Source organism: Cervus canadensis, chromosome 31 (genome assembly GCF_019320065.1).
Source record: "Cervus canadensis isolate Bull #8, Minnesota chromosome 31, ASM1932006v1, whole genome shotgun sequence".
In the NCBI taxonomy this organism is placed as follows: domain Eukaryota; kingdom Metazoa; phylum Chordata; class Mammalia; order Artiodactyla; family Cervidae; genus Cervus; species Cervus canadensis.
In genome coordinates, this window is record NC_057416.1 from 34253040 (window position 1) to 34274776 (window position 21737).

General features: G+C 49.8%; 1 protein-coding gene across 1 annotated transcript; it reads left to right on the forward strand.

Moving 5' to 3' along the window:
* Window positions 1-3879: 3879 nt before the first annotated feature.
* On the forward strand, window positions 3880-19035 carry GINS4 (GINS complex subunit 4). The gene is made up of 8 exons (XM_043454019.1): window positions 3880-4049; window positions 5218-5332; window positions 9738-9824; window positions 10877-10990; window positions 14060-14157; window positions 14305-14393; window positions 16850-16940; window positions 17031-19035. Exons 2-8 carry the CDS (start codon window positions 5237-5239, stop codon window positions 17125-17127), a joined length of 672 nt encoding a protein of 223 aa, XP_043309954.1. The 5' UTR covers window positions 3880-4049; window positions 5218-5236; the 3' UTR covers window positions 17128-19035.
* The last annotated feature ends 2702 nt before the right edge of the window (window positions 19036-21737 follow it).

A 21737-nucleotide genomic window follows, 5' to 3' on the forward strand; every position in this document is an offset into this window, starting at 1 on the left:
TCTTTTATCCTTAGTGATTGAAAAAATTAGGTCCATTCTTATTAACGGGTATTTCCACTCTTATTAACGTGTATTAATGTATGGATATTTCTTATATCTATTTTGGCTGTTTCCATTTGCCACGTGTTAACTGCAATGAATTCCTTCATTGAGCAGTATCTAGAAATTGCATTGACTTTCTTCAACTGTCTAGTGTCGTATTTTCTATATCCTCTTCACCTTTGGGCAGTAACTTCTTTCTGCTTTTGTTTTGTTGGTAGCTTCATGCTTTACCAGTCTGAATTCATGTCGGCATGTTCATCTTCATCTTTTCCTTCCTTCCTTCCTTTCTTTATTTTTGGCTGCATCAGGACCAGTTATAGCACACAAGATCTTTTGTTGAGGATCACAGCTTCCTTCAGTTCTACTGCATGGGTTCTAGAGCGTAGGCTCAGCAGATTCCACACGCAGCCTTAGTTGCAACGCCAAATCCCACATGTGGGATCTTAGTTCTCAGACCAGGGATCCAACTAGCGTCCCTTGTGTTGGAAGGCAGATTCTTAACCACTAGACCACCAGGGAAGTCCCTCATCTTGCCTTTTGAATCATCAGAACTTGCCTATAAATTCTGTCCTACAATTCCATGTATCACCACCGAACTTCACCCTCCTGCTATTGTAACTTATACAATTCCCTTTTTTACATGATCGTTTTCATGAAAGACGTTCCATCTGCACAGCTATGTAATTATTTTTTAAAACTCCTTGACGCTGGGGATACATGCACCAGATGCTCCTGACTTTTCTCTTCCTTCTACATAATGTAACTTAAGATGTGTCTTTTTTTCCCACCTTCCTGAACGTCACAGGCCAACCGTCCCACCATAAGTTTGTGCCACTCCTTCAGACTCTCTTTGGATGGCTCCTTAAATGCTCCTTCTTTACACATCAATAGAAGAAATCTTCCTCTGGGAACTCATTTTACTCTAAAGTCATTTTATCTGATGAATATTAGTTGGAATCAAAGATCACAGACTCAAAAGGGGGCCCTGATTTTGTATCTTTCCCTCTGCCTTCTTGTTCTCACTTAGGCAGTGCAACTGATCGAAGCCCAAAGAAGTGATGTGTCCCAGGTCATGGCTCTAAGAAAAGGAAGCAGGAGCTGGATGCCAGCTCCCAAGAGGAGGTGCCGTGGGACTGGGGAGGCAGCTGGCACCAGAGAAGAGAAGTCTCTGAGTGAGTAAACTGAGCAATTGGTACTTGCATGGAGAAGTTATTGGCACGCTTGGACTCCAATCTATAATAGTTAAGAAATATTTTAAAAGACCACTGAAGGGAATTCCCTGGTGGTTCACTGGTTAGAACTCCACTCTTCCACTGCAGAGGTTGAGGGTTCGATCCCTAGTAAGGGAGCTGAGATCCTGAAATCTGCACTGCTTGGACAATTTTTAAAAAATTACTATTAAAAAGCTATGTAGGAATGAGAATTATGGAAGAATGGGATTGTGCTCAGAGACTATTGTTCCAGTCATCCGAGGCTGATTAAAAACCACCCAAGGGGACTTCCCTGGAGGCACAATGAATGAGTTCGCCTGCCAATGCAGGGGACATGGCAGGTTCAATCCCTGGTCTGGGAAGATCCCACATGCCTTGGGCCACAACTACTGAGCCTGTGCTCCAGAGCCCAGGAGCCATAACCACTGAGTCCATGTACATAGAGCCCGTTCTCTGCAAGAGGAGAAGTCACTGCAGTGAGAAGCCTGCACATTGCAACGAGAGAAAGCCCACATGCAGGAATGAAGACCCAGTGCAACCAGAAAGAAAAAAATAAAGAAAAAAACCCCAAAACTTAGAGCCTTAAAACATCCATATTTTGCTCACAAATCTGCAATCTGAGCAGAGTCCTGCAGGGACGTCTTGTCCCTGCTCTCTCGGGGTCAGCTGGGGTCACTCTAAGTCTAGAGCTAGAACAACAGTCTGAAGGCTCACCCCATTTGGAGTTCCAGAGGACTGAACAGCTGGGGCTCCTCAGACACGGCTCCCATAGCTATGTGATCTCTGCACGTGGACCTTCCATGAAGGCCGCAGGAAAGCCAGACATCCTACGTGTCCCTGTCCCTTCCCAGGGCACACAGCTCAAGAAAGCTGGTAGAAGCTGCAGCTACGTTCATGACTCACCTCCAGAAGCCAGGCAGCATCACTTCTGCCATGTTCTCTTGGTCCAGCAGTTACAAAGATCTTCCCAGACTGAAGAAGAGAGATCACACCCACTCCTGGGCATATATCTGGGCAAAATGATATTGAAAAAGATATCACATACCCTTATGTTCATAGAAGCACTATTTACAAGAGCCAAGACAAGGAACAACCTAAACGTCCATTGACAGATGACTGGATAAAGAAGATGTGGTACACAGATAACAGTGGAATACTACTTGGCCATAAAAAAGAATGAAATAATGCCATTTGCAACAACACGAATGAACCTAGAGATTATCATACTAAGCAAGTCAGACACAGAAAGACAAACACCATGTGATATCACTTATGTGTGGATTCTAAAATGAGACATAAATGCATTTATCTCCAAAACAGATACAGACTCACACACATAGAGAACAGATTTGTGGTTGCCAAGGGAAAGGAAGGGTGTGGGAGTTATGGAGTGGGACTTTGGGGTTAGTGGATGCAAACTGTTATACATAGGATAGATAGACAACAAGGTCCTACTGTATAGCACAGGGAACCCTATTTAATATCCTGTGATAAACCATAATAGAAAAGAATATGAGAAAGAATGTATACACAGGCATAACTGAATCATTTTGTTCTACAGCAGAAAGTAATACATTGTAAGTCAACTATATTTCAACAAAATAATCTTTTTTTTTTAAAGGAGGAGAGATTACAAACTCCATCCCTGGATGGAGAGGTGTCAGCGGTCATGTTGCTGTAAAAAAGAGTTCAGGATGAGATGGATATTAGAGCAGCTCTCTTGGAAAAACACAACCTACTACAACAGAAAACCACTGAATCACCAACCAGGAAACACAGAGTTGAAACGGACCTGGGAAAGGTCATCATCTGTCATCAACCAAACTCATTCTGTAAGACACAGCTCAAAGGGCCCTTCCCTTGGAATCGCTCTTCTGTATCTGTGTGTGTGTGTGTGCGCGCGGGCGCGTGTGTGCGCGGGCTTTTGCCCTACAGTCAGGGCAGAAGGCATAAACTGTAAATGTCAACCTAGAGAGCAGCTGGGATTGCCTAAAGCAATAGCTCTCCAAGTTCACCTGCATCAGAATCATCTGATGAGCCAAGTCTGTTGAACTGCCCCCCACCCACACACCCGTTTCTGATTTCACAGGTCTGGGTTGGCCCTGAGAACTTGCATTTCTCAGGGGTCCCAGCCCGATTTGTTGCTGGTGGTCTTGAACCGCGTTTTAAGAACCACTCGCCTAAAGGCTTTCAGAGCCGGGAGTAGTGGCCATAGCCGCAGCCCCGGCAGAGACGCGGGAGCCAGAAGGTTGGAGAAGACGACCCTAGAGGTGGAAGCGGCCTGATCTAACTAATACAGCGCACCTCCCTGCCGCCCGGGCTCGGCCAGAACACACGCGGGCGCCAGTGCCGGGTGGCGCGAAGGCTCACGCCGCCCGCCCGAGTCCTCAGCCGCGGGGGCCGGGCGCCCCCTGCTGACGGCCCCTGGGCTGTGCGAGCCGGGACCGCACGCCGGACCCTGGCAGAGGTGGGCGGGGCTCAGCCGGACCCGCCCCCCGCCGCCTTCATTCGGGAAGGGGCGGGGAGAGCGGGCCGCGGGCACGCAGGCCCCGCCCCCATGGTGGGGGTGGGCGGCCTGGCCGTGATTGGCCAGCGTCGCTAGTGCGCGGTGACGTTACACCTAGACAGGAAGTGTCAGAGAGGAGCGCGGGAGCTGCGAATTGAACGCTCTGGTCTGTTTGGGAAGCGGCTCGCACCAAGCGTTCCGCGGCCTGTTGCTCCTTGGGCTGCTTCCCGCGAGCGTCCGGCCGTCGCTGCCTGCCGATTCGGAGGGCCTGTCAGCCTGCCCCGACCCGGGTGAGCGTCTGCGTGGGCCTACTGGAAGCGCGCTCGCCGCGTATCTGTGTGTGTGTGTGTGTGTGTGTGTGTGTGCGCGCGTGCGCCTGAGGGGAGGCGGTGACCCTGCCAGCCGATTCGGAGGGCCTGTCAGCACTGGAAGCGCGCTCGCCGCGTATCCGTGTGTGTGTGTGTGTGCGCGCGCTCGCCGCGCGCGTGTGTGTGTGTGTGTGTGTGTGCGCGCGCGTGCGCCTGAGGGGAGGCGGTGACCCTGTGCGTGTGTGTGTGCGTGCGCCTGAGGGGAGGCGGTGACCCTGTGCCTGCGACGCCAGGAGGGGAGCGGGGAGGAATGTGCTCTCGGAATCCCTGAGGCTCCAAGAAAGCTGAGCGCCGAAGAAATGATGTTTTTGAAGTGTGGTGTTGGAGAAGACTCTTGAGAGTCCCTTGGACTGCAAGGAGATCCAACCAGTCCATCCTAAAGAAAATCAGTCCTAAGGACTGATGTTGAAGCTGAAACTCCCAATACTTTGGCCACCTGATGTGAAGAGCTGACTCATTCATTTGAAAAGACCCTGATGCTGGGAAAGATTGAAGGCGGGAGAAGAAGGGGACGACAGAGGATAAGATGGTTGGATGGCATCACCAACTCAATGGACATGAGTTTGGGTAAACTCCGGGAGTTGGTGATGGACAGGGAGGCCTGGCACGCTGCAGTCCATGGCATCGCAAAGAGTCGGACACGACTGAGCGGCTGAAATGACTGAATTGACTGAGGCTCCAAGGATGCCACCTCGTCTCCATCACCCATCTTCCTAAGCCTCTGGGTCACTAACCGGCCAGGTCATTGTGTCCCCAGCCCTGAGAGGCGCCACGATTAATATTAGAGCTGAAGCCAGCGCAGCTGCTGAGAAAAGGATCTCCTCCTGGAAGGCAAACAGATGTGATTGGTGCTCCATTCAGCGAGCACCTGGAAACCCTTGTAAGGAGTGACCGCTTTGAGAAATTGATCCCTGACCTAAGATTTGACGGAAGAGGCAACGCATTACAAAACCAAAGCCAATGAACGCTCTAGCCAGTGCCAACTCACCTCCACAACCCGCGTAAACCTTTCTCTCCCAGGTATTGTAGTTGCGTGTTCGTGCAAATAAATACAAACATACAGCATTGTATGGGTTCTTTTATTTATCAGGTTCCTGGTTTCAGAGAAGATGGCAGAGGAAGCAGACCTCTTGGGACAGGACTCTGATGGAGACAGTGAGGAGGTGGTCCTGACCCCTGCTGAGCTCATTGACCGGCTGGAGCAGGTAAGCAGCCCACACGGAATCCCCCTGCTGCAAGCGCAGCCTCTTTAGCTAGTCCAACGCTGCAAATGTCAGGATTCAAGAAATGAGGGGATGGAATTCAAGGCTTCTTAGAAGAGAAGAGACTTTGTCTTACCATCTCCACAGAAGTAGGAAGTATAGGCACAGCCAGATAGAAAGTTCATAATGTCGAGCACAGAATCCTCAGGTGGGTCCAGTAAAAGTCAGCTTTGGGGACAGTTACAAGAACAGTTCACAAAGCAAGGATCTACTTGGTATTTGTGGGGACTATAGAAGCGCTTGATAGAGACATAAAAGTTCTAGAAAATGCTGAAACACCTTTAGGAGAAAACTGGTCTCATCCCTCCTTTTCCTCTGGTTTCTTTTGCCAACCATTCTGTACATTTCTAGTGCTTGCCTCAGATCACCCCTGGGATGTTTCTCCTTTTAGTCATAGTCGCAGTGGTTTATTGAGTATTTCTTGTGTGTCAGGATTCTTTATATTTCTGGTCTTATGAAGCCTTGGTAGTTAAAAGAGTTCAGACTACCTGGGTTTAAATCCCTCCACGCCCCTGGTCTGTTTTACAAACATAGGCAGGTTGTATAGTTTGTCTCTAGCATGCCCTTGACTATAACGTGGAGGGAATGGTAGCGGCTACCTCATGGAATTATTGTGAGGACTGAATGACGTAACGTGTGTGAAATACTGAGTGTGGACTGAGGCGTGTGAAGGGCTCACCGAATGTCAGCTGTGAGCAGTAGGGCCCTTCACAGCCCCCTGAGGGAGGTACTGTGTTACTTCCGTTTTAGAGATGAGGAAACTGAAGCTTCGCGATGAGAGGTGTAAAGAAACTTGCCAGGGTCCCACGACAGCATCAGAGCCAGGATGTGAACCCGGTCTCTCTGATTCAGCCCACCTGCTGCCTTATTCCTCTCCCTGCAATTGCCCCTTTCCAGAACTCTCTTGTGTCTGTTACTTTAGGATTCATTCTCCCCTACCCTACATGCCATCGTGAGTGACGAAACCCAAGGAAGGTAATTTTAACCAGTCAGGGAAAGCCCCTTATTTCTGTTTTGTTTATGAGAAACCCTGGAGCAGCCAGGTGAGGCTTTCTAGTTTAATAAAAATCCTGGGGAAGGTCTTATGAAGACTTTAAGTGTTAATAGGGATTTGATCAGCTTATTTGGGTTGCAATTTCCAAGTTTTAGAAACATTACATAATCTTCCCCACATCCTAATTCCTATAGATCTCATTAGTGTTGAACCAATGCTTTCTCATATCTCAATTCTTTGTGTATGCATTCTTTTCAGATGTATTAAACAAACAAAAATCCTTCAAAAACTAAATTCTATCACAAACCTTTTTAAGAACCTAGTGAAAACTCTGGCCCTTCCTCCCAGAACAGTGCACATGTACACTCACACAGAATTTTGGGTATACTATCAGGAGATTCTCAGACACCCTGAAAATTTTAAACCCAATGAGATATCACTCATACCCACCAGATGGGCAGAAATGAAAAAGGTGAACAGTAGAGAGTGTTGGCAAGAGTGTAGAGCCTCTGGCACACTTGTAAACCCATTCCCACTTGTCTGGAGAATCCAGGGACAGAGGAGCCTGTCGGGCTACCGTCCATGGAGTCGCAAAGAGTCAGACAAGACTGAGCGATGACTTTCCCTTTCATACCTTTCATTCTCTTTCATACAGTGGATGTGTAATGTGGTAGTGTCACTTAAAAAAATAACTTGTCAAAAAAAAAAAATAACTTGTCGTTTTCTGGTTGAAGAAGGCACACATATCCTGTGGCCCAGTTATCCTCCTCTCAGGTGCATACCTAGAGTTAAGGCATATTCACATAAAGAGGGGGAGAAAGAGTAGGAAAATGGATAAAAGCTCCTGCCGCCGCATGGATAGCTCTCAGGAGCATCATGTAGACGAGCAAACGATGGTTGCTGAAGAAACTGTATAGCTCAGACCCCTGCCAGGCTATTGTCCAGGGCGGAGCTGGCCAGCATGGTGGCCGCACAGGCCGAGGCTCCGCAAGGGCCCAGATGCTGCCCCCCGTCCTCCGGGACAGCGGGGCCCCAGACCGATGGCTTCTGAGCGCCCTCAGGGCTCCTGGGAAGGCAACCCGAGGCGGGCGGATCTGACGGCCTTGGCAGGGGGTGGCAGGAATTGCACCCGGGGCCTGAGGCTCTCCTGCAGGGATGCCCTGTGGGCGGCCAAGCGCCTGACAGCCGCTGTGTGGGGTGGCCTCGGGGTGGCCTGACAGGCCACTGGTGAGCACGGCTCCAGGACCCGTGTAGGAGACTCCTGGATGCTTGTGGGAAAAGAAAGGATTTCAAACTTATTGCCTAAAATGCAGAGTTTCTCATCTTAACGGTGGTATGAGTTTGCTCAGGCTGCCTGACAAGTACCACAGGCGGGGCGGCTCCAACAGCAGAACCGTGTCTTCTCCCTTCTGGAGGCTCCTCTGTCTGAGAGGAGATCGGGGGCTGACGCGCTTGGTCTCCGCGGCGGCCCCGCTCCTGGCCTTGGAGACGGCTGTCTCCGTGTCCTCACGTGCTCTTTCCTCCCCGGAGATAATTTCACACAGAGAGTGAACGTACATGAAGAAGAGAAGGCGACCACCGACTGAACCTCAGGTCTCTCGGAGTCCGCCTACTCTTCTCCTGGAAGGACACTGGCCACATTGGATGAGGGCGCCCCCTAATGACCATGTTTTAACCTGCTGTGTTGTCCTTCAGCATCCTAAGTCGGGCCCAATTCTTCTCAGCGTCGTGGACGGTAGCTCGCCAGGCTCCTGTCTGTCGTCCTCTATCTCCCAGAGTTTGCTCAAAGTCATGTCTGTTGAGTCAGTAACGCCATCTTAACCTAACTACCTCTTTACAGACTTCATCTCCAGAGACCTTCTGAGGCGCTGAGAGTTAGAACTTTAACATATAAACTGAGCGGTGGAGGTGGGCACATTTCCTCCCAGTAATAGTGACAAACAGATTGTCGTTAAAATTTTTTTCAATGTAAGTCATTTCAAACACACAACTGGATTTTAAAAGACTGAACTTAAACACAAGATTCTCACTAAAAATTTTGACAAGATTTTATTTGGACATTTTGTACTAGTGTAAACTTCTCCTAATGTTATGTATTTTTATTGTCATGATTTCGTACTGTACATGAGAAATCTCCCCAGATATCCTCCATTTTACCCAGTGTACCATACAGACACTGTCTTTTCTTTGAGGGCCCTGTCATGGGAAGGTTGGTAAGCACCATTACATACAAACAGATGTAATGAAATGACAGAAAATTAAACCCTAAATTCAGGCTAATGATTACCTCTGAGGAGGGAGGGAGAGAGGCAAGGGGACTTATAAGAAGATGGTATTCTTTAGTGAAGTTATGTGCAGTTAGCTGTTGATCAGTTTTTCATGTTATATATTTCATAAATATATTTTTACCTATTCAATATATATTAAAATCAATTAAAAGAAAAATTCCTGCTATAAGGCTTAACTGATAGTTTGATCTTTTCTCATTCATCACGCTACTTGAAAATACAGACTATCTTTCTGGTTAGTTTTCTATATCTGCAAACTATTCCAGAAGCCTAAACACCTGAAAAAAAGAAAAAACTTTACCGTAGTAGCAACACCCAGTATTTAATAATGCTTCTGGATGGTGATAACTGGAGGAACGGAGACTGGAGGGTGTCAAAATGAATAAATGGAGCTTGCCTGACCTGTAATTCTGAGCTGTGCTAAAACTAAATTTTTTTGTGATTGAAAGATAAGTACAGTTTCCTCAGTCCCCTGTGGATATTTCAGTTCCCTAAGCCTTGGTGATTTCTGAAAGGTACCAAGCATCTGGGCCTGAGTCATAAATTAGGGATTTAACCTATTGTTCCACAACCGCTTAACAGATGAGTTTACATTTTCGTCTGTGATCCTTTGTACTCATGCGGTTAGCAAATAACATAATCTGTATTTTCTCATCAAGGAGATAAGGATAACTGAATCTGTTTCCTCTCAGTTATTGTAGTGATAAATGACAAAGTATTTGTAAAGTGCACCAAGCTTCAGGAAGGAAGAAATGTGAGGTTTATATAGCTTAACCTCATCTCTCAGAATGGAAGGGTGTTAGTGCCCCCTGGTGGGCAACATCAGGTATAGACCTGTGGACACCATGTGGGTTACTCTCAGCTGTAGGTGTGCTAAGGACACAGCCTTCCCACTAAAGGAAATAAAAAAGCCATCATTAAACATAACTTGTCTTCAAAGCATCCCCAGTATTTCCAACCAGTCATTTTCTTTGCTGAGGTCGCTGTGATTTTAGGGGTATGTACTGACTCACGGGGTTATTTTGCTCCATGGTGAGTAATGCTCTTTTTTGGCTTTGTTTCTTAGGCGTGGATGAATGAAAAGTTTGCCCCTGAGCTGCTGGAAAACAAGTCTGAAATCGTAGAATGTGTCATGGAGCAACTGGAGCACATGGTAAGCAGTGCCTGCCTCAGGGTCCGAAGGAGAGACCCTTAGGAGGTGTTTGAGCGCAGTGAGAGTCTGCCAGCAAATCTGTTTTGTTGGGCCCAGCCTAGTTTTGGGTTTTTTGTTTGTTTTTTAATGTTGAATTCCTTATCTACGTTTACAAAGCCTGGGAGCTCCTGGGAACATCTGGATGTCAGCTTCCCGTGATACCCCAGGGATGTCAGCTTCTGAAAACCTGTTCTCAGCCTTCCCGCGTTTGTGCGTGAGAACAGCTGACAAGCGCAGGGCAAGGCCCCCGCTCCCGACATGCCCCCCAGGCCGCCAGCCCCTGGGTACCCTCCTCTCTATGTTCCTCACCAGCCTGGCCCTGTAGCCTCTAAGTGTGCTGTTGTTTAACCACAGAGTTGTATCTGACTCTTGTGACCCTGTGGACTATAGCCCGCCAGGCTCCTCTGTCCATGGGATTAGGCTGCCATTCCCTTCTCCAGGAGACCTTCCCAACTCAAGGGTCAGACCCACGTCTCCTACGTTGGCAGGCAGATTCTTTACCACTGCAGCATCAGGGACGCCCTCTGAGTCTGTGTTCCTTGGCTTAGATGAGCCAGTTTCAGCCACTCCCAGCCTCAGGCTAGCTTTAAAACATTGGTATTTTACAGTTTCTCAACTGGTGTTTTCACACTGCTTTTAAGACCCTTTAGACATTTCTTAAATGCTGTATTATCTAGTTTACACTTGGGTTGGAGTTCTTCTGGGCCCTTCTGACTGACCAAATTCAGGTTCTATTCAAACGGTCATTTTCTAAAAGTGAATGAGTGCTGCTTGCACTTTATGTCCTGAGCTGTGGTCACATATTGTTTGTATAATTAAGAGATGAGAAGAAAATCAGAACTCTTACACAGTGAGTATTTTGTCCTCCTCTGACCTAAATGTAGCCTCCGAGTCCTCAGCGTTGCCAATGATGACAGTCCTCGTGGGCCGTGGGCACATTGAACAAAAAATGTTCTTAGTCTTTGACTCTCGGCTTTTTTTTTTTAAACGAACTTCTTTTTCTCTCTGAACAGGAGGAAAATCTCAAGAGGGCCAAGAAGGGGGACCTGAAGGTCAGCATCCATCAGATGGAGATGGAGCGGATCCGCTTCGTCCTGAGCAGCTACCTGCGCTGTCGGCTCATGAAGGTCAGGGAGCCTGTCGTGGGGGCTGAGGGTCCTGGGAAGGAGCTGGGAGGGTCCTAGGCCTGGAAGCACTGCCCAGGCCCCACGTCAAGGGAGCCAGAGTCAGGCGGGTGACAGACCGTCCTGGAGGAGCAGACGCCAGACGTGGGTGGCGGTCGGCCTCCTCCTCCTCCTCCTCCCGGGACACTTTGAGTCTGTCCGCTGCGGGAATGGCGCCCCCTGGAGTGACCACAGGGCAGTGCTGAGGGCGGAGGTGTTGGCAGCGGCTGACCAAAGACTACTGACCAGAGGGGACCGAGTTTTAAGAACTGTTTTGCATGTCATTCAGTCAGTGTCGTGTGGACCGTGATAATGACATTCAGCTGTATCTGACTTAGAAAAACAGAACTGCAAAGCATTCTTACTCAGTGTTTTGTATGATGTCTGTTTTAACCCCGGGAGGTTGTTACCTACTTGAAGTTTCTTCTCGTTTGGTTCCACTTGTCCTCTTAGTTACGACAAAGCAAATACGGCTGATTCTTGAACAGCGCAGGTGTGAACCGCACGGGTCCACCAATACACGGATTTTTTTCAGTAAATATGTGACGCATCTGCGGATGCAGAACCTTGGATATGGAGAGCCGACTGTAAAGTTACTCAAGGAGTTGGGGTCGGAGGTGTGGTTCCCCCAACCTCCCTGTTGTTCAGGGATCACCATGATCCCTGATGTACCATCTTCCACGTGCGGTCACTTCCGATTCTGAGGACCGCTCACAAAGGCTCATCGGAGTCCTCTTGGTTAAACATTTCAGTCATTTATTTCCCTTAACTCTCCTGGTCTCTTCCCTAAAACATTTGTCAGTATCCTTCTTAAATCATCCCACCTGTAACAGGACATAGAATTCCTCTTGTCCTTTGGTCACTTTTGTGAAAAGCAGGATGGTCACTTCCCTTCTCCTGGACAGCAGACTGGGAGTAATGCCACCCAGGTCACATGGCGTCTCTGATGGTGACAGCCTGGGTTCATTCTGCGCTCACCATGAGCACCAGCCTCTTCTCTAATTTTTCAGCTGTCATGATTATCACCTCTTCCTGTCACTGTCCTTTGCCTGTCACTGTATTTGCATGGCTTGATTTTTGACCCTTCCGTGTAGGGGTCAATACTTGTCCCTCTTAAGCTTCTCCTTATTAAGTTGGGCAGTTCCCTGGTCTCTGGATCTCCATCTCATCACCTAGTTTATTCGTTATCTCAGCGAGTTTGATGAGTGTGTCATCAGAGGTCTTACCTGGCTCATTAATAGGACTGGGCCAGAGTTAGATCGTCCCCTGAGCTTCCCCGTGGGTCAGCATCCGTCACTGAACCGGTGTTCAGTTGTTTATGAGCCTCTGGTCTGGACTGTCACCGGTCTCCCCGCCCCGGCTCCGGCTCATCCACAAAGGCATCAGAGACAATACCGCCTGTTTGGAACAAATGGAGACACACGGCCTGCCTCTCCCCACCTTCAGCTACCTGACCGCTCAGTTTTCTGTGTGTGTGGTGGGGTGAATCCTCGTCACGATCACCACTCACTTTCCTTTGAGTTCACAAACCATCTTCTCAAGTATTTATTCTAATATAACAACAACACGTACGACGTGAAGAACCCAGATCTGTGTTGACGATCCCCATCCTCCTTTGTATATTTGAAAATCAGGAAACGCGCCTGCCTCTTATCTTTCCCACCTCTTCTGAACTCAGTGACTCTGAGATTCTGAAACGGCGCGCATTCTACTGCAGCAGCAGCGACGATCCACATGAAGATGGGAGACAGTGCATCAGACACTCAGACTCCACACACACGTGAATTTAAGTCATCCTGCAAGACAGTGGTTCTGAGCTGGAAGACCTCACCCCTTTAAGGATGAATGCTGCCTTCTCTTGGCCTTCACTCCTCCTCACTTGTGCTCACAAAGGGCATAAGTTTCCCTGGCCAAGGTGATCTTGACAGCCTTGACTCCGAACAAGAGACTGCCCTTCCTGGTTCCTGACCACACATCTCTCTGTAACTTTTAGCTTTGCTGTTGTCCTGTTTTCTGGTAGTTCTTAGCATTTTTCCAGGCCTCACTCGTTTGTGGACTTTATTCTTGCCCGTTATATTCTTTGATTCGAGCATCACTCCTCTGTCAGCTCATGTGTTCTGGGTGTGTCTGTCCCGCCCCTGCGTCTGCTTCGTCTTGCAGAAGGACACCTGTACAACTACACAGAAGTGCTGGCTGACGGCCCCATCCTGCCCCTTAAACTCCATTTCCACACGTCTCTCCAGAGTTTCCTTCATGAAACCCTTCCACCCTTTTTAAACTGTCTTCCTTTTTCAAGCCCTGGTCTTCCCTCTGAATTCTCTGAAACCCGCCTTCTTGAAGTGTAGCAGGTAGGTCTTATGATTAGCAAGAGGCTCAACCATGAAGACTCACCATTTTTTTTTTCCCCCCTGTTTTTTGGCCACATGTGGTATGCAGGATCCTAGTTCCCTGCCCAGGGATTGAACCTGTGCCTCTTGCAGTGGAAGCAGCAGTCTTAACCGGTGGACCACCAGGGAAGTCCCAAGACTTGCCTTAGTTATTTATATATTTTTGACTCTGCTGGTTCTTCACTGCTGTGCAGACTTTTCTCTAGTCGTGGAGACTAGGGGCTACTCTCTAGTTGCGGTCTGAGGGCTTCTTGTTGCAATGGCTTCTATTGTCGCAGAGCGCGGGCTCTAAGACTCGAGAGTTTCAGTAGCTGCAGCCCGTGGGTTCAGTAGTTGCAGCTCCCAGGCTCTAGAACACAAGCTCAATGGTTGTGGCAGCCGGGCTTAGCTGCCCTGCGGCATGTGGGATCTTCCTAGACCAGGGATCGAGCCCGTGTCTCCTGCGTTTTGGCAGGCAGATTCTTTACCACTGAACCACCAGAGAAGCCCAAGACTCACCATTTTTAAAATCCATTTCTAGATTAACCTCCACCTGTTTCAGGAGACTTGTCTGCGTGCTGCTGGAATCAGACAAGGCCTTCGATGACCCACTTGATCAAACTAAGTGATGGCATGAAGCGTTGACAGAGGTTTCCTTTCCCCGCAGATAGAGAAGTTTTTCCCTCACATACTTGAAAAAGAAAAGACCCGCCGAGAGGAGGAGCCTTCCATCCTTTCTCCGGAGGAGTTTGTCTTTGCCAAAGAGTGAGCAGGCGCGGACCCGCCTTTACCCCCGCGGGCTTGGGAGTGTGGGTTGAGTGGTTGTGTCCCTGAGGCCGGTGGCAGGGCCCCCACTGTGGGTCTGATGGCTCGTCAGGTGTGTCATCACAGCGTGGGGGGGGGGTGTTTCAGGTTCCTGGCTAACACCGAGACCTATCTGAAGGACGCGGCCTTAAAGCACATGCCTCCCAATCTACAGAAGGTGGATCTCTTGAGGACAGGTGAGCAGAACATTCACTTTTCAGACATCCCAAGGGGCTGTGGTTCACACCCCACGTGTCTGCAGGTGCCTTAGAATAGATCATCACCTTCACTGTCTTCCCTAGAATGAAGGAAAATAAATGTGTAAACAGATGAGCAGAAAAGAGACCGAGAGGAAGGGTTCTGGGTTAAAAACCAAGAATCGTTAAAAGCAGGTACCAGGGTAGCCGTTTGTAGCCATTTGAGCATCACTTTTGTGTTCTTCTGGTTCGGAGGAAATTCTCCAAATATAGACTCAGCCTCGTGGTATATTCCGTTACCTCCTGGGCATCCACGCTGTGCTGGGCTCTTTTGGGCATGGAAGCTGCCAAGGTCTCTGTTTTCTGGGCGGGGATGGGAGGTGGGAGGGGCAACCTCCCCTTCACAGATTCCAGGCTGTGCGGGGCCTGTCTCCCCGCCCTGGGGGTGAGGGGGGGATGTTGGCTGGGAGGCCTCCAGGGGATCCCTCAGCGCTCCTGATCTTTATTTGTGAGCGATTTCCAGGCTGTGGACAGGGGAACAGAACTGAGGTGGGGAGAGGGGAGGCCCAGCCATCACCCCCTCACCCAGTCCCCCCAAGAGTGATGAGCAGAGGGGCAGGGGCCCTGGTGGTAACTCCTGAGGTCGGCTCAGCCAGCGGGGCCCCTGGCGTGTGGGCTCCAGTCCGCACCTCATCTTTGCCAGCTCCCTGTCTCCATGCAGGACCTCCCAGGGGGCCTGGAGTCCAGGCTCACAGACTGAGTCTAGCACAGCCCACCCTTGGACATCCCCCCACTCAGCCATGTCTTTCCCCGACCCAGTCTGGGGGCCACGCCGTGAGCCCTGCCGCAGGGGGCAGGCGACTCAGCTCCGGCTGGCATAGTCAGTACCGCCGACCAGGGTGCCTGAACAGCAGGCGTGGGTTCCCACACAGATCCAGAGGCCAGAACTGATGGTCAAGGTGTGCTGACAGCGTTGGGCCCCCCAGGCCTCTCCCCTCGGCCTGCAGGTGGCTGCCTGCCCCCCCACACATGCATGCACACACTGGTGTCCATCCCTCTTCTTATCAGGACACCAGTCAGGTTGGATTAGGGCCCTCCCCCCACAATGGCTTCATTTTAGCCCTTTTAAGGCCATGTCTCCAAATCTATTCTGTCCTGAAGTTCTGGGGGCCAGGGCTTCAACATGTAAATTTGGGGGGACACAATACCAGGAGCAAGCCCAGCCCAGGCAGGGTTTGTGGAACTCTGAGCTGGTCGTTTTGGAAAACCTGCCTGAGGGACACAGAAGGCCCAGTCCCTGTCCAGTTCAGCCTCTTTGTCTGCACGTATGAGTGGAGTGGGGGCCACGAACCTCATCCCTGCCCAGCGCTATCTGTCGTGTCCATTGGGTTCAAGCAGCTGGGAACCACTGATGGGCCTGCGTTGATTCCTGAGCTCGTCCAGGCCGTTGCCCAGGTGCTCCTTCTACTTGATCCTGGTCAGCGCCTCCTAACACTCAAGTGTTGCTTGTCTTGAGTTCCTTCCAAGGACCAGAGCCAGGCTTCTAGGACTGGAGCTATGCAGTGGGCAGCCTGCCCTGGGGAGATCAGAGCCTGGCTCACTCAGCCCAGATGCCCCGAGTCCCCCTCAGGCCCGTGGAGCATGGAAACCCTGCTGGCAGGGTCAGGAAGGTTGTAGTAACCTAACATCCTTTGAGGGTTTCCTTGAATCAGCAGCTGCCCAGTGGGCTCAGCTGACTCTGCCAAAGTTGGAGTCTCTGGAGGCCCAGAACCCGGGAGCAGCCCAGAGGATCCGCGCCTGACTTTTGCAGTCAGTTATCCTCAGCCCCCTCCAGTGGACGGGGAACCATGGGCAGCCCCACACCAGAGCTGCGCCCTGAACACCAAGTGGTCCAGCAGGTTCTCTCGACTCTACTGGGTGGTGGGGCCCTCCGCTGGCAGTGCAGGGCTGGAGGAGCAGCCGGCTCTGGGCTCTTCCTGACGAGGTGTGGCTGGTGGACGAGGAGAGGCACCAGCCTAACCTGTGATCAATGGAGGGACATGGATGGGAGCTTCCGGCGGTGGCCTGGATTCCTCAGCCTGACGTCCAAGGCCATCACCATGTGACCCCATCTCCCTGACATCCTCCCACCCTCTCCACAGATCTACTTTCTGGCTCCATTCACACGCTGTCCTCCTGAGACGCTCGGGCGTGTTTCTCTCCAGTGGTCCTTGCTCTTTCCTCCCAGGCTTCCCCTCATCTTAAGACCTCTCCACTTGTCCAGCCAGCGGGTGCGGAGTTAGACCTTGAAGGAAGTAGGCTGTTTCTAGAAGGAGCTCAAATCCTTGCAACAATGCCCCGCCCTCATGCTTTATATCAAGGGTCCCTTCATGATTGAGGCAGTTAATCTCAGCAGCTCTTCCCTCTTGCTCTGATTAGCTGAGCATTTTCTGATGATATTACCGTTCTCCTGGCAGTTCCCAAGCCAGACCTAGACGCATACGTGTTTCTTAGAGTGAAAGAGCGACAAGAGAACATCCTGGTGGAACCAGAATCGGACGAGCAGAGGTGAGTGACGCCTTTGCTGCGCACGGTGGGAAATAGCCCCAAGGGGTTGCCGCCGAGCTGGGCGGGTACAGAGTTCCCCTCCTTTTCCAGGGACTACGTGATCGACATGGAGGAGGGCTCACAGCACTTGATCCGATACAGAACCATCGCACCCCTGGTCGCTTCTGGGGCCGTACAGCTAATTTAAAACCAGAAGTAAATAACCGAGAAATGAGGCCATGGGACCTTAGAGGACACATTTTTGGAAACCCTGCATGCCACCCCGTGCCGAGGGCAGCAGCGATCTCGGTGGTGCCGCGGGTCCCTGGAGCGTGGAGATCTCTCGGAGCAGCCCCCTTTCTTGTCCTCAGCTCTGCCGCTCCAGCCAGAATCAGCAGATGATACCACGGCTATGCTGGTCCAGCTGCCAGAATCACTGAAACGCCCTTGGTGGTGGTGTTTGAACTGAGGAAAGTGAGGCCAGGGCAGTTCATAGAAAGCCATCACTGTCTGTGATGAGGGGACCCGTGGGCCCGACCTGACTGCGGCAGGAGCATGCGCTCAACCCTTCTGGTAGGAAGAGTGTAAATAGCTTCAACCGCCTGACCCTTTGTGGAAGTCACTGACTCATGTAAACTCACCTTCTGGAACTTCTCCTCTTGGACGTAGAGCTAACCTGTGTCACACTTAGCTGAGCCTCACAAACCAACCAATAAACTATTATTAGGTCTGGGTTTCGTGGCAGAAGGAGCCGTGGGCCGTTCCCAGCACGTGGTCTGATTAGGTACATCCTCCCCGCCGCCTCGGCAGGCCAGCCTGCGGGCCATCTGCCGGCCTGGACCCGGTCAGAGCAGCAGCCGCAGCTCCTATGACCAGCGTTCGGTTTCTCCAGGGAAATGGACGGAATGAAACTCAGCGAGTGGGCACTGTCACCCAGGGAGGGATGTACAGACAGCAGATGAATTGTCTTCCCTTGAAACGGGATGCAGAGGAACTGGGTTCCATCCTGTCTTGCTCCCCGAGAAGGCAGGTCTCCATCTACGTGATGTAGCCTCATAGAGTAACCGGTGTCGTGTTGCTAACCATTTCCAGGAGAAGACATTCAGTGAAAACAGGAGAGTGTTTTTTATTCATTAGTAAAAGCATTTTATGTCTCATGCAGTACTTCATTTTCGCCAGAGCATTCTCAGCCACCTCAGCCATTCACCAAACAAACGTTCAGTGAGCAGGGTGTGCCGGGTACAGTCCAGGGCACTGGGGTTCCACCCAGAATGAGGGGGTCACTGGCTCTGCTCAGGTGGGAGCAGCGCCTCATGGAGAATCAGAATAGGGGCTCACCAGCATGCTTAGAATGGGTGCTCTGAGGGGCTGTCACTAAGTTCAGCCAATCTTACTCAGTTAGGCTGAGGTGTGAATAACAAGAAGGGGCCAGAGACGCAGAGCTAAGAGGGAAGGGCTTTCCAGGCAAAGGAAAGGCAGCTTGTGCAAAGGCCCTGTGGCAGAAATGAATTCTGCCACAGTCAGTGAGGCTCGAAGGCAGTGGGCACAGTGGAGAGGGTGCAGATGAGGTCTGAGAGGCAGTCTGGGCCCAGATCACTTCCCGCTTGGTGAGCAAGGACCCCCTGGTCCTCCAGCATCCTGAGAAGCAGGCAGGGCTGCTAGAGCTGACTCTTTGTGACCCAAGGGACTGTAGCCCGCCAGGCTCCTCTGTCCACACGGATTCTCCAGGCAAGAATACTGGAGTGGGTTGCCATGGCCTCCTCCAGGGGCTCTTCCCCATCCAAGGATCGAAGCACGTCTCCCGCATTTCAGGCAGATTCTTTACTGTCTGAGCCTCCAGGGAAGAGATGGAAAAGAGAAGGTGAGCATCTGGCAGTGAGTCTGCACCCAGGTCTCCTTCCTCGGGGTCGCCTGCGTGCTCCCGTCCCCCCGCTTCCGCTGCTGTGGAGAGGAGAGGCTGGAGCTATGTCGCGTCACCCACTTCCTCCCGCGGGGGCCAGGCACGCAGGGGAGGGGTACAGCGTGTGTTGCTCCACTTCCTAGGTCACCTCTTCAAAGGAAGATTGGTTTAGATGAGTCATTTCAAAATAAAGGGGAAGTTGAATTTCAAAACCAAGTATAGGGAATCGGTGTGATTTAGTGTGACGTTGTCTCTAACATTTTCAACGCGTGGGGAGCATTTTGCTTTATAGGTAAAAGCGCGTCACTGGAGGCGTGACGGGACGTCGATTCAGGTAATGGCGTCACACTCTATTACAAGCTTGTCGCCAGCGAGATTCCTGAGAAGTGCTTGCAGGCCCCTGTCTGAGTTTTCCAGCTGCAGCAAAAGCATGTATCAGCTGTGACCTTGCAGCAAGGCCCCGGCTGTGTTCACTGCCCAACCACAGCCTTCCACCCCACCTTGCACACCCCGCTGCCTCTGCGAGGGACGTGAGTTGACCGTGAAGCTCTCAGAGGGACCTGAACAAGCGGGTCATTCACCAGTACTTCAGAAAGATGTCATATGGTATCACTTATATGTGAGAGCTAAAGAAAAAACACAAATGAGCTTATTTCTGAAACAGACCCACAGGCATAGAAAACCCAGGCTACCAAAGGGGAAAGGGGGGTTGGGGGGGAGTGACAAATTAGGAGGTCAGTATTAACATAGGCTTATTACTGTATATAAAATAGATAACCAACAAGGACTGATTATACAGCAGAGGGAACTACATTCAGTATTTTGTAATAGCCTATTAGGGAAGAGAATCTGAAGAAGTGTATACATATATAAATATATACACACATATATATAACTGAATTGCTATGCTTGCATACCTGAAACTAACAGTATTGTAAATCAACTTTCAATTAAAAAATACTTCATGTAATATTAAGTGATTTATAATTGGAGGCTAAACATTCCAAACATTTGGAATTGTTGAAAATTGATTTTTTTTTAATATTATGGTAAAATACATATAACATAGTTGCCATCTTAACCATTTTTAAGTGCACAGTTCAGGGATATTAAAGACCTTGTTGGTATCTGTCACCACTCTCCATGCCTGTGACTTTTCATCTTGTAAAACTGAAACTCTTTACCCGTTAAATAGTGACTCGTTGCCCCCAGTCCTTGAAAACCACCAAGCTGCCTTGTCTTTATGGTTTTGACTACTCTTAAGTACCTCGTTCAGTTCAGTTCAGTTCAGTTGCTCAGTTGTGTCTGACTCTTTGCGACCCCATGAATCGCAACACGCCAGGCCTCCCTGTCCATCACCAACTCCCAGAGTTTACTCAAACTCGTGCCCATCGAGTTGGTGATGCCATCCAGCCATCTCATCCTCTGTCATCCCCTTCTCCTCCTGCCCCCAATCCTTCCCAGCATCAGGGTCTTTTCCAATGAGTCAGCTCTTCGCATGAGGTGGCCAAAGTACTGGAGTTTCAGCTTCACCATCAGTCCCTCCAATGAACACCCAGGACTGATCTCCTTTAGGATGGACTGGTTGGATCTCCTTTTGCAGTCCAAGGGACTCTCAAGAGTCTTCTCCAACACCACAGTTTTAAAAAGCATCAATTCTTTGGCGCTCAGCTTTCTTCACAGTCCAACTCACATCCATACATGACCACTGGAAAAACCATAGCCTTGACCAGACGGACCTTTGTTGGCAAAGTAATGTCTCTGCTTTTTAATATGCTATCTAGGTTGGTCATAACTTTCCTTCCAAGGAGTAAGCGTCTTTTAATTTCATGGCTGCAGTCACCATCCACAGTGATTTTGGAGCCCAAAAAAATAAAGTCTGACAATGTTTCCACTGTCTCCCCATCTATTTCCCGTGAGGTGATGGGACCAGATGCCATGATCTTAGTTTTCTGAATGTTAAGCTTTAAGCCAACTTTTCCACTCTCTTCTTTCACTTTCATCAAGAGGCTTTTCAGTTCCTCTTCACTCTCTGCCATAAGGGTGGTGTCATCTACATATCTGAGGTTATTGATATTTCTCCTGGCAATCTTGATTCCAGCGTGTGCTTCTTCCAGCCCAGCATTTCTCATGATGTACTCTGCATATAAGTTAAATAAGCAGGGTGACAATATACAGCCTTCATGTACTCCTTTTCCTATTCGGAACCAGTCTGTTGTTCCATGTCCAGTTCTAACTGTTGCTTCCTGACCTGCATACAGGTTTCTCAAGAGGCAGGTCAGGTGGTCTAGTATTCCCATCTCTTTCAGAATTTTCTACAGTATATTGTGATCCACACAGTCGAAGGCTTTGGCATAGTCAATAAAGCAGAAATAGATGTTTTTCTGGAACTCTCTTGCTTTTTCGATGATCCAGCGGATATTGGCAATTTGATCTCTGGTTCCTCTGCCTTTTATAAAACCAGCTTGAACATCTGGAAGTTCTTGGTTCACATATTGCTGAAGGCCTGGCTTGGAGAATTTTTGGAGCTTTACTTTACTAGCGTGTGAGATGAGTGCAATTGTGCCGTAGTTTGAGCTTCTTTGGGATTGCCTTTCTTAGGGATTGGAATGAAAACTGACCTTTTCCAGTCCTGTGGCCACTGCTGAGTTTTCCAAATTTTCTGGCATATTGAGTGCAGCACTTTGACAGCATCATCTTTCAGGATTTGAAATAGCTCAACTGGAATTCCATCACCTCCACTAGCTTTGTTCGTAGTGATGCTTTCTAAGGCCCACTTGACTTCACATTCCAGGATGTCTGGCTAAATACCTCGTTAAGTGGAAGCAAATAGTTTGTCTTTTTGTGACAAGTTTCCCTTTTTTGTCTTGGCTTATTTCCCTTAGCATAATTTCCCCAAGGTTCATCCAGTTTGTGGC

Bases quoted from the DNA above. Each gene is read 5' to 3' on its own strand.
- GINS4 (XM_043454019.1), top strand. From the start codon at position 5,237: ATGGCAGAGGAAGCAGACCTCTTGGGACAGGACTCTGATGGAGACAGT. The intron at 14,158-14,304 runs GTGAGCAGGCGC...GGGGTGTTTCAG, and splicing joins GAGTTTGTCTTTGCCAAAGA to GTTCCTGGCTAACACCGAGA. The intron at 16,941-17,030 runs GTGAGTGACGCC...CTCCTTTTCCAG, and splicing joins CCAGAATCGGACGAGCAGAG to GGACTACGTGATCGACATGG.